We start from the raw sequence: 12716 nt of genomic DNA, 5'->3' as shown, positions 1-12716 counted from the left end.
TCTGACTCAGTTTCATTAAACATCTCCAGTCCAGATGTTTCCTCCCTGTGAGGAGGAGTCAATGCAAAACTCAGATATCTTCACCTCTACTTATCTGAGTGCAGAGAGGAGGACAGAGAACAGTGGACACACAGTTTAACATGATGGACTATAGGACAGGACTGCTGCTTTTAACTCTCTGCTGGGCAGGTGAAGATTTTCACTGATCTTAATCTTAAATATCTTTTATTTTTTTATTTTTTTCATGCAATGTTTTTTATCCTCTTGACAGGTGTTGATGGTCAGACTCTGACACAATCTGAACCAGCGATTAAAAGACCTGGAGAATCTCACAGATTGACCTGTACAGCCTCTGCGTTGGACGTTAATGGCTACTGGTTGCACTGGATCCGACAGGCTGCTGGAAAAGGACTGGAATGGATCGCTTACATTACCAGTGACAGTAGCGGCAGCAGCTACTCTCAGTCAGTCCGAGGCCGGTTTACCGTCTCCAGAGACAACAGCAGAAAGCAGCTGTATCTGCAGATGAACAGTCTGAAGACTGAAGATTCTGCTGTTTATTATTGTGCTCGAGAGCCACAGTGACTGGAGTTGGTTGAGCAGCTGTACAAAATCCTACAGTACTCATTCTTTCAGGCTGGTAGTGCCCAAGCATGAAGTATTTTTCATAACATGTATGTATTTATTTAGTTTTATATTAGCTTTTGTTGTTGTGAGGTTGTTAATTTGTTTAATATGCTGTGATTTACTTGAAATGTTTTTTTAAAATGAAGTAATAATCCTCCCTACATTATATACATTCCTGAAAATGGATTAAAAACAGAAAAAAGATAACTCATTGATGAAAGGTCCAAAGACAGCACAATAATCTGGTTGCTGAAATTAAACTTCTACAAATACATTACTGTTCTACAAAGTAAGACACAATACTGTCTGTAAATGATATGATGTGGAATCTATGAGAATGAAAAATAATGTTACTGTTTCTTTTATAAAATCACTAGAGGACAGTCAGTGTCTAGTTTCTCTCTCCTCTGTTACTAAAAGGAGAAACTCAGATCTGCTGTTCTCATTGATCTTAACTGACTGATACTCAAACTCTAAAATGATTCATATTGCTCTGTAATAAAATCAATAGGTAAATAAGAATATGTCACATACAATACTGTAATTTCATTAAAATCATTTCTAAGAGAAAACAGCTGAAAGTGGAGATCAGTGATGACAGCATTTTAAATTTTTGTTTACATATAAAGTGAATTTACTTGGATGTTGTATTGCTATAACTATTTCATATTAAATGATTTTTAATGTTTGAAAAAAGTCTGGAAAATACGTGGAAATAATATTGACAGTTTAAAATCATCTGTATCTGTATCTGAATATGAAGAAAACAAAAAAATCCAGGCATATTTTCACTCTGCAGATATAATAACACTGAACACACTCTTCTATTGACTCCAGTTAGACCAACATTGATGATTCATATGTTTGATTTTATGCAAACTCAGTGACCTTCCTTGTTTCTCAGCTATAAAAACATCACATCAGGCTGTCAGTGGAGTTCACAGCACATCAGTTTCAACATAAACCATGTTCTCTGGAGCTCTGCTGCTGCTGTTGGCAGCTGGATCCTGTGAGGAGTTTTCAGTGGATTCACTCTAATACACACATTAGAAACACTGAATAGTCAGATGAATGATGGAGATAATGTTGATTTGTGTTTCCACAGGTGTGAACAGTATTGATCTCATCCAGACAGACTCAATGGTTGTACAGCCTGGACAGTCTCTGACCATCAGCTGTCAGGTCTCTGGTTATTCTTTGACTGATGACAGCTATGCAACAGGTTGGATCAGACAGAGTGAAGGAAAACCAATGGACTGGATTTGCCATCGGTGGGGTAGAGGAGACTTTTACCAAAATAATGCTCTGAAGAACAAGTTCCTTTACCACACACGCACGTCTACTAGCTTGGTGACATTAACAGGACAGAATCTGCAGCCTGAGGACACAGCTGTGTATTACTGTGTGCGTGTAAGCTACACAGTGATACAAACCACCAACAGCTGCACAAATACCCAGCAACCAGCATGTGACTCAAACACAAATTGACATGAGATTTCTATGGATAAAAGCGTCAAATGTAATGTAATCACTAGGGTTGGGTATCGTTTGGTTTTTTTTCGGTTCCGGTGCTAAATCGATACTTTTAAAACGGTGCCGGTGCCTAAACGGTGCCTGAACCGGTACTTTTCAATAAAGTTAAAAAAAAAAGAAGAAGAAAAAAAAATAAGGGTAGTAAACAACAGTCAGTGACTTGTTTATTGCTAAGGCCATGGTCAAAATTAAAGATTTAATAATAATGTAATAACTATAACAATAACTTATTTCACCAGTAAATTGCTGTTGAACCCCAGATGGGAAAAGGGTATTTTACAATTACTGTGAATGCACCACGAGGCTACCTGTTTTAAGTGAATCTGTGTTGTTTAATTCCGACAATGGCAGCTGCAAGTGAACGCACCGTCTGTGTTGTTTAATTCCGACAACGGCAGCTGCAAGTGAACGCACCGTCACCGTCTGTGTTGTTTTATTCCGACCATATAAACATATTGTATATCTATGAATTGCGACAACGGCAGCTGCTGCTGCGCTGCAGAGCAGACTGTTACATCCCGCTGTTGAAGTCCTCCACAGTGAAATACAGTCACACTTTACACTGTTTAACGTTAGCTGTCAGCATTTTAACCGTGATTAATCCAGCTGCTAGCTAAAGGTAGGCTAACGTTACATGCTGTCAGGTGTAGTGTAAAGTCGAGCACCGAAATGAGGCACCGAAACTTTCGTTCTTATTCGGTCTCGTTACTACCGTTTACGTCGGCACCGGTTCCCTATTGGCACCGAGTTTCGGTACCCAACCCTAGTAATCACTAATTCTTGAGTTCAAATTAACATGTACCATTCAAACGGCATTTATTGATGGTTAAATGATAGAACAGTAACACTTTATAATAATGGGACTGAAAATCTTTGTGACCCGACACATAAAAAATATTGTCAAGTAGTAAGTTAGTAAAAAGTAAAATTCATAAATATCCTACTTGGGTGAACATTGTTCTCAGGCATTACTCTTGCAATGACTTATGTTGTTGTGAATACAGCAACCATAAAAATGCATCTGCAGTATACTGTATTTTCAGTCAATGTAGTGACCTCAGTATTATTATGCCAACCCACTCCTTAAACTCTTAATACATTTAATTTCATGCCACCATTAATCATATCTTATTTGAGATATCTTATTTTTGGACCAGGTCAGCACTTTATTTGAAGGGCCACAAACATGATGAAGTAATGGATGATGCATTTTTATTTAACCATGATTACAACACTACAGGTTTTCTGAATATATGTACACTGTTGTGACTGGTCAGTTCATTGAAGAAGACATGAACATCATTAATAAATCAGAAATCTTGATGATTAAAATACCTTATTTGATGCATTAGTTATTATATTGTTCCTGCATTAAGTCATGCATGAGATACTATTAGTCCTTGTACATTATTGAAGTACTACATTAATTAATTCATGCTTTTTCATGCATGAAGTCATGCATGAATTCACGGCAATTCATGTACCATAACTTAAAGGCTAACTAATAGAACAATACAAAACAAAAAGTGCTCTTGTCTCTGAATGTGATATTGTATCTAACATAGAATGACAAACAACTATAATTAAAAAATGAACAAATAATAAATGATACAAACTATAACAGAGTGCTGGTTTAGGAGCCACTCCCTCCCCATTATGTCTTGATGCAAATCTTTAGTCTGTGCAGTGTACTTCTGTCCTGCTGACTACTCTTGTACTTTGTGTGGAGCATCAGATGTCACATCTCCAGCCTCAGGATGATGAACACACTCACTCTTCTGCTGGTTGCTCTCTCTCTGCCCTGTGAGTTCTCCTGCTTCTTGCTGTGTTATCTTTTCTCAGACAACATGGACTGATGGTCAGTCAGTGACACCAGAAAACTTCCCAGATGATTCATTTCTTCTGTGGTTCCTCTCTCCCTTTTATTTCATCAGGTTGTACAGGTCAGAGTATGGGGGCCATTCGTTCCAGTTGAGTAGTGAAAAAGCCTGGGGAGACTCTTAGTCTCTCCTGCAGGGGATCTGGCTTCACCTTTAGCTGCTGCAGCATGCACTGGATCAGACAACCTGCAGGAGAAGCACTGGAATGGATAGGGAGAGGCTTCTCTGCTTCAAGTAGTAACACTTATTACAGCAGTGTGCAGGGCCGTGTAGAAATCAGTAGAGATGACAGCAACAGCATGGTGTATCTGAGACTGTCCAACTTAAAGCCAGAGGACTCTTCTGTGTATTACTCTACCAGAGAAACACACTGGTTAAAGGAAGCAGAGAGGCTTGACAAAAAATCTCATACAATTTATTTTCAAGAATACCTCCAGGTGGCAGTAGGAGATAAGATGGCAGATGACACTAAGGAGAATGTCACAGTGTCTCTAAACCAAACACACAAACATACATGCACAGTCTAAAACGAAACAGCTGCTGTTGTGGTTTGTGACTTCATGTTTATATTACAGTAAATGAAACATGCTTTTACAATAATGGTTAATAATGTTTCTATTTTTGATATCGAGCTGCAAGTGATGCATGATATATCCAGTAAATGGATGGTCCATCAAATACTGCTGAGTAGAATATATGAATATATTGAATTTGGTTATGAACAAAATGTGACAGTTGAATAACTTGAAAATCAACATCATCATTTCAATAAAATATCATAGTCATAATGTAAAATTATCATTTCTTTCCCCCCAGAGATGTGTTGTGTTTCTCTTATAGGAGGAGTCAATGCAAATCTCTGACCTCTTCCATCTCTACATATGTGTTGCAGAGTGAAGGACAGACACTAAATCACTGACATACACACTGTAGACTGGACAGAGACAACTGGCTTTAACAATGGTTGTTTTTCTCATCCTGTCATTTAACTGGGCAGGTAAGATCAATAGATGTTTTTCTGAAAACCTCCAGTGGTTAAAAGACCTGGATAATCCCACAGACTGACCTGCACATATTATGAGTTTGGTGGTAATATTAATGCTTGGATCAGACAGGCTGCTGGACTGGAATGGATCGCTTACATCAGCAGAAGCAACATCTACTACTCTCAGTCAGTTCAAGTCCAGTTTACCATCTCCAGAGAAAACAGCAGACAGCAGGTGTATCTGCAGATGAACAGTCTGAAGACTGAAGATTCTGCTGTTTATTATTGTGCTCGAGAGCCACAGTGACACAGGAAGGAGCAACGCTGTACAAAAACTCAACATGTCCAAACAAGTCAAATCTTTGCTTTCTTCTTTTCTTATTCACATAATAAGCTTCAGTTCAATATCATCAACACATTCAGAGAAATCGTCTCAATAAAACTGCTCCATTCAGACAGATGTTTTATTGCAGATCCCCCATATATAGTTGAAGCAGACAATAACTATTCTGTTAATCTGTTGATTCTGTTGTAAATATAAAACTATTTGTCTGACATGTTTGACTTGTGTAAAACAATTTGTGATTAAAAATAAATGGAATTTAAATTTGTTTAAAGTTTGTAATAATAACTGCATTTTTTTTCATGTGTCAAAAATATATTTCATAACACAATTCCAAGCTATCACTTGTGACAGGACAGTCCATCCTTCTTTTATAGCCTGTCAGTATCCTTCTCTATGCAAAGTGAACTTCCTCACAGTCTGCTATAAAGACTTGATATCATGCTGTCAGTTGCAGCAGAAGAAGAGAAGCTCCCATCAGATCACCTTCAATAGCAACCATGTTCTCTGTAGCTCTGCTGCTGCTGCTGGCTGCTGGATCCTGTGAGTCTCACTGAGGCAGAGACACTGACAGTATGATCACAGCACACTGTTCACTGTTGTTACACTGATTCAATATTCAACATGTTTTCCTCCACAGGTGTGAAGTGTGAACAGTTGACCCAGCCAGCCTCTGTGACTGTGCAGCCAGGTCAACGTCTGACCATCACCTGTCAGGTCTCTTATTCTCTTGGTAGCTATCGCACAGCTTGGATCAGACAGCCTGCAGGGAAAGGACTGGAGTGGATTGGAAGTGGACGTGTTGGATACACAACATACTACAAAGATTCACTGAAGAACAAGTTCAGTATCGACTTAGAGACTTCCAGTAACAGAGTGACTCTAAATGGACAGAATGTGCAGCCTGAAGACACTGCTGTGTATTACTGTGCCAGAGAGCCACAGTAACACAAACCATCAGTAGACCTGAACAAAAACCCCTCAGAGCCTGAACACTTGTAACATGAAGCCACCAGAGGAGGAGCCCTCAGACCACTAATGGTTTCAACACCAGCTCACTATTACAGCAAGGAGAGAAACAGACACAACACAACTGTTGTTTAATTAAATTTAACATTAACAGTACAATCAATCAATTGAAATACTATGACTTAACAATCAGTGATACATGATTGTATGCATATTTCATATTTCATATTTTCTACTTTACATATTTTTTGCTTTCAAGTGATGGAAATAAAATCAGTGATTTAACTACAGTACAAATTAACACCTGAACATTTCATCTTCATTTTGATTTATTCAAATATACTTTAGTCAGCTGATTTATACAAAATACTATGGTGGCCCACAGTGGCAAACGCCCTGCAACTTCAGAAAACACATGCAAATAGACAAAACACAACCAAATTAAGAAAACAACTTCATTGATTTGACAACACATGTGCAGCATTCAGCAAACGCACTGCACAGACACACAACACAACCAAATACATAAACGCGATGCAAATACACACAACACAACCAAATACATAAACGCGATGCAAATACACACAACACAACCAAATACATAAACGCGATGCAAATACACACAACACAACCAAATACGCAAACGTGCTGCGAATAAAAAACGATGCAATAAGAAAAGCACACAAACCCCGAAAACAAATGCAACAAAAAACGCTGCATCCAGATTACACAACGGAAGTTCTCCAGACCTCTAGAGGGAGCAACTAGGTGGAACAGCTGGATTTTTGACTCCACGGGGAGAGGGGGAGAGAGAGCGAGAGAGAGAGAGAGCGAGAGAGAGAGAGAGAGAGAGAGAGAGAGAGAGAGATGTTCAATCTCAGAACGGTGTGCAACCATGAGATCACAGACTGTAAATATTAAGTCTTTCTTTGAGATGTTTGTTGTGTATAATAAGGACGCTGGAGGAGAGGTTTTAAACCGCAGCTCACTTTACTTTCAGAGCACAGGACCTACACATTTTTGACCAACACAACTGTCACTTCCGCATGCGCCAAGGCGTTACCAAACGAACACAGGTTACATCGTCCTGAACGGACATAACAATGTTTTCTCTCGTTTGGTGGGTGTGTCTCAGCTCAGGTCACAGGTGATACTCAATCAGCAGAGACGTCTGTAAACTTGTGTAATAAAACATTTAAAACTGCATCAGCGTTTAACGTTGACCTTTGTGTAAGACATATTACATAGCATAGGCGCCGATTTATGTTTTCCTCCGTGGGTGCTCACACGCACGCACGTAGTCAAAAATATTTGCATTTCAGAACCTTAGGAAATGGACAGCGGCCGACACGAACACACACGCCATAATAAAGCCGTAAAGTAGTATATCTTTCAACTCCGGACAGCGCCACTTCTCACAGATACAGATCGGATTGGAGATGAGAAGTTTAACTGACACGTATAACCGCGATCAGCTTCGTGGGAAATTATAAATCAGTGGTACCGACATAACCAATCACACTATGACAGACGCTCCACTTAGCACCACCTGGAATGTTTAATTTTAAATGAATGGAAAAATGAACTGGCAGTCTGGCACATGTGGGTGCTCAGTATTTTCCGTGGGTGCTCGAGCTCCCACGGTATCGGCGCCTATAATGAGAGGGTTTAATTTCCAGGTCCGAAGGCGCATCACTGAAGTGTAGGCCTCCTCAAGTGTAATATTGTGATTATACAACAAAATAAGTGATCAATCCGCGTTTTTTTGTTGCATTTGTTTTCGGGTTTGTGTGCTTTTCTTATTGCATCGTTTTTTATTCGCAGCGCTTTGGTGTATTTGGTTGTGTTGTGTGTATTTGCATAGCGTTTATGTATTTGGTTGTGTTGTGTGTATAGAGTGTGTTTGCTGAATGCTGCGCATGTGTTGTCAAATTAATTAAGTTGTTTTTCTTTTTTCATTGCTTCATTCTTCATTCTTCGGGTTTTGCTTTTCTTTTTGCATCGTTTTTTATTTGCATAGCATTTATGTATTAGTTGTGTTGTGTGTATATGCAGTGCGTTTGCTGAATGCTGCACATGTGTTGTCAAATGAATGAAGTTCTTTTCTTAATTTGCTTGTGTTTTGTCTATTTGCATGTGTTTTCTGAAGTTGCAGGACGTTTGCCCCTGTCGGCCACCGTAAAATACAGTTAGGAGAAAGCCAAAAAAGGAGGAGTTAATGCAAAACTCAGATATCTTCCACCTCTATTTATCTGAGTGCAGAGAGGAGGACAGAGAACAGTGGACACACAGTTTAACATGATGGACTATAGGACAGGACTGCTGCTTTTAACTCTCTGCTGGGCAGGTGAAGATTTTCACTTATCTTAATTTAACATAGCTTTTATTTGGTGTCATCAGCTTATTTCACTTGATGTTTTTTATCCTCTTGACAGGTGTTGATGGTCAGACTCTGACAGAATCTGAACCAGCGATTAAAAGACCTGGAGAATCTCACAGATTGACCTGTACAGCATCTGGATTCACACTCAGCAGCTACTATATGGCCTGGGTCAGACAGGCTCCTGGAAAAGGACTGGAATGGATCGCTTATATAGGCACATCTAGTTCTCCTATCTCTTACTCCCAGTCAGTCCAGGGGAGATTCACCATCTCCAGAGATGACTCCAGCAGTAAACTCTATCTGCAGATGAACAGTCTGAAGACCGAGGACACAGCAGTGTATTACTGTGCACGAGAGACACAGTGAGAGACGATAATAGGAGAGTCATACAAAAACTACTTCCTCTATTTTCCACCACCACTGACATTCACTTGTCTCAGTATCACTTTGTTGCCATACTGCTGATAAGTTCTCTGTGTGATGAAACTGTGTCCACATGTCTTCACAAGTACCTGCATGAAGATCATACAAAATCAACATTTTGGTAACATTTAAAATTAAAAGCTTCCACATTATTTTTCATGAAAATAATTTTCCTTTACAGAACCAAATCCACACAAAATCCTGAAATTAACAATTTATACAGCCATAAAATGGAAGTGAAGATATTTAACAAATCAAAACATTGGTGCCACTTTTGCAGGTCCTACAACATCAGCTTTAGGACCAGCAGGATGATTAACAGCTTCTTCCCACAAGCAGTAGAAATAATCAATGGACTGTGTCCCCTCCCCTCACACAGTCACTCACTACATCCAACCCCCCCAACACCTTGACAGCTAGTCACCTGTCAAGTTGATGACACGGACATTCACCTTATGATGCTTCCTATTAATAGATTTTAGCTCTATTTTAGATATGACTGATAAGAAACAACTTTTCGTTTCTTATGTGAATGCAAGTAGGCCTACTCAGTGAAATGACAGATACAGTGATACTTGATACTTTTTCTTTGTCTGTTTTAAATATCTTCTGACTTGATAGATTGTTTTAATTTGTCTGTTCATAGATCTTAGCAACAACTCTTCCCATTATGAAAGCAGCTGTATCTGCAGATGAACAGTCTGAAGACTGAAGATTCTGCTGTTTATTATTGTTCTCGATGGCCACAGTGACACAGGAAGGAGGAACGCTGTACAAAAACTCAACAAGCCAAAAGTTTGCTTTCAGCTTTTCAAATTCACAAAAAATGTTAAATAACTCAAATAAATCATGAACACATTCAGAAAAACAAAGTCTCAATAAAACTGCTTCATTCAGACAAGTTTTATTGCAGCTCTGGTGTTCTCTCATATTCAGTTGAACCTGGGAACATGAACTATTCTGTTAATCTTAATGCACATGTAAATGTTTTCATCTAACACCTATGACTTGTGTTTGAAGTTTTGTAAAAAATAACATAAATTTACCTTTAAATTATTGTTTTAAAATCATGAATATTTGCTTCCACGTGTCCAAACACAATTTAAAGCTTTACTTGTGACAGGACAGTCCATCCTTCTTTTATAGCCTGTCAGTGTCCTTCTCTATGCAAAGTGAACTTCTTCACAGTCTGCTATAAAGACTTGATATCATGCTGTCAGTTGCAGCAGAAGAAGAGAAGCTCCCATCAGATCACCTTCAATAGCAACCATGTTCTCTGTAGCTCTGCTGCTGCTGCTGGCTGCTGGATCCTGTGAGTCTCACTGAGGCAGAGACACTGACAGTATGATCACAGAACACTGTTCACTGTTATTACACTGATTCAATACTCAACATGTTTTCATCCACAGGTGTGAAGTGTGAACAGTTGACCCAGCCAGCCTCTGTGACTGTGCAGCCAGGTCAACGTCTGACCATCACCTGTCAGGTCTCTTATTCTGTTGGTAGCTACGCTACAGCTTACGGATCGAAACAGCCGGCGGGAAAGGACTGGAGTGGATTGTGAGTTGGCTGTGTTGGATGCACCACATACTACAAAGATTCACTGAAGAACAAGTTCAGTATCAGCTTCGACTCTTCCAGTAACACAGTGACTCTAAATGGACAGAATGTGCAGCCTGAAGAACGACTCTGCTGTGTATTACTGTGCCAGAGAGCCACAGTAACACAAACCATCAGTAGACCTGAACAAAAACCCCTCAGAGCCTGAACACTTGTAACATGAAGCCACCAGAGGAGGAGCCCTCAGACCACTAATGGTTTCAACACCAGCTCACTGTTACAGTAAAGAGAGAAACATCTCTTTAGATTTGATAAATGGTTCTAAATTTAATTTAACAGCCACAGTTTTCATTAATTTAAATACCTTGAAATTACAATCAATGGTACATCATTATACGAATAATCTTCAAGTTATGTAATGAATTCATCTCACAACTTAAAGGATGTGATCTAACTACAGTATAAATGAGACCTCAAAGTCAGTTTCTCTTCCATAATATTATTTAAAACTGGAAATCATAAGTGCATAAGTAACTAAATCACTAGTCTGTTGCCAACTCCAGTGTGATGTTAATTATTTACACCAAAGAAAACATTCTTTTCATTAACAAAGTGTGTTTTTCAGAGATTCCCCCTTCTCTTTGTGTGAGTGTATGTTTATGGAGTTCCCTGAATGGTAGAGGCATTTATTGTTACTGGTAGACGGAGGAAAAGTTGAGAATTTTAATGTATCAGTGTCGATTTCATTTGATTTCCACTGCAGGAGATATCAATATAGAAGAGACTTAGAGAAAGTTGATTTTCTCTCAATACAAGATTCTGAACTACAGTGGTTCTCACAGAATGGAAAATACCGTTATCTGGAGTTTATTATTTGTAGTTACTATTCATGGTGAGAAAATCATTTCTGCAATACTTCCTTAGTGAATGTCCAACCTGTGATTAACAAGTCTGTTAGCTGATGATCACTTTTTTATTAACTTACAGGAGTTTGGAGTGAGATCAAACTGGACCAGTCTCCCTCTGAGGTGAAAAGACCTGGAGAGACAGTGAAGATGTCATGTATCATATCTGGTTATAGCATGACAAGCTACTATATTCACTGGATCCGACAGAGACCAGGAGAAACTCTGGAGTGGATTGGGAGGATGGATACAGGTTCAAACTCTGCTAGCTATGGCAGCTCCTTTCAAAGCCGTTTCATCATGACTGAAGATGTTCCCAGCAGCACTCAGTACCTCGAGGTCCAGAGCCTGACAGCAGCAGATTCTGCTGTTTACTTCTGTGCTCGACAGACACAGTGACTGAAGACAGTGGAGCAGCTGCACAAAAACCTTCACAGACAACAAACAGCAATGTGATCTAAAGCATCTGAGTTTTTTACCACCTAAGCACATTGATATATCCACATTAGATTTCCATAATATTTTACTGTACGAGTATATATTTCTTTTCATCATGATGTGACATACCTCACAGTAATAGAGTTCCTTCAATGGTCAACGCATTATCTACTGTAAAACTAAGTTGCAAAAGTAATATTCATAGGTAAAAGCCATGATGTTATAATGGTATTAAATGGTGAAATGACAATAAAGTAATTGAAACAGAGCCTTGAAAACAAGATTAATTTTGATTCAACAAGTTTGAATTAACCTTTTATGTTACTGTAATGTGTCAGATCTCATTTGTGTATTAATAAAATAACTGTCGTTGTGGTGTTAATATTAATAAACATTTTACACAAATTATAACATGTAAAACAAAGGTCAAAACAGCTGACTTGGAGGGTTGACTCTGTCCCAGTTTCATTAAATATCTCCAGTCCAGATGTTTCCTCCCTGTGAGGAGGAGTCGATGCAAAACTCAGATATCTTCCACCTCTACTTATCTGAGTGCAGAGAGGAGGACAGAGAACAGTGGACACACAGTTTAACATGATGGACTATAGGACAGGACTGCTGCTTTTAACTCTCTGCTGGGCAGGTGAAGATTTTCACTGATCTTGATTTG

General features: G+C 39.0%; 3 gene segments (V, D, J or C); all 3 read left to right on the top strand.

The window, feature by feature from the left end:
• The first annotated feature begins 140 nt into the window (after positions 1-140).
• Positions 141-653, top strand: LOC120574596. The segment is given in 2 exon segments: positions 141-189; positions 272-653. Coding segments are annotated over 2 exon segments (363 nt in total).
• A 5148-nt stretch (positions 654-5801) lies between these two features.
• Positions 5802-6352, top strand: LOC120574602. The segment is given in 2 exon segments: positions 5802-5911; positions 6009-6352. Coding segments are annotated over 2 exon segments (351 nt in total).
• A 2282-nt stretch (positions 6353-8634) lies between these two features.
• LOC120574389 lies at positions 8635-9086 on the top strand. The segment is given in 2 exon segments: positions 8635-8684; positions 8773-9086. Coding segments are annotated over 2 exon segments (363 nt in total).
• The last annotated feature ends 3630 nt before the right edge of the window (positions 9087-12716 follow it).

This window comes from Perca fluviatilis, chromosome 15 (assembly GCF_010015445.1).
Source record: "Perca fluviatilis chromosome 15, GENO_Pfluv_1.0, whole genome shotgun sequence".
NCBI classification, from domain to species: Eukaryota; Metazoa; Chordata; class Actinopteri; order Perciformes; family Percidae; genus Perca; species Perca fluviatilis.
The sequence above is the reverse complement of the archived record's forward strand: the minus strand, read 5'-3'. Positions and strand labels throughout refer to the sequence as shown.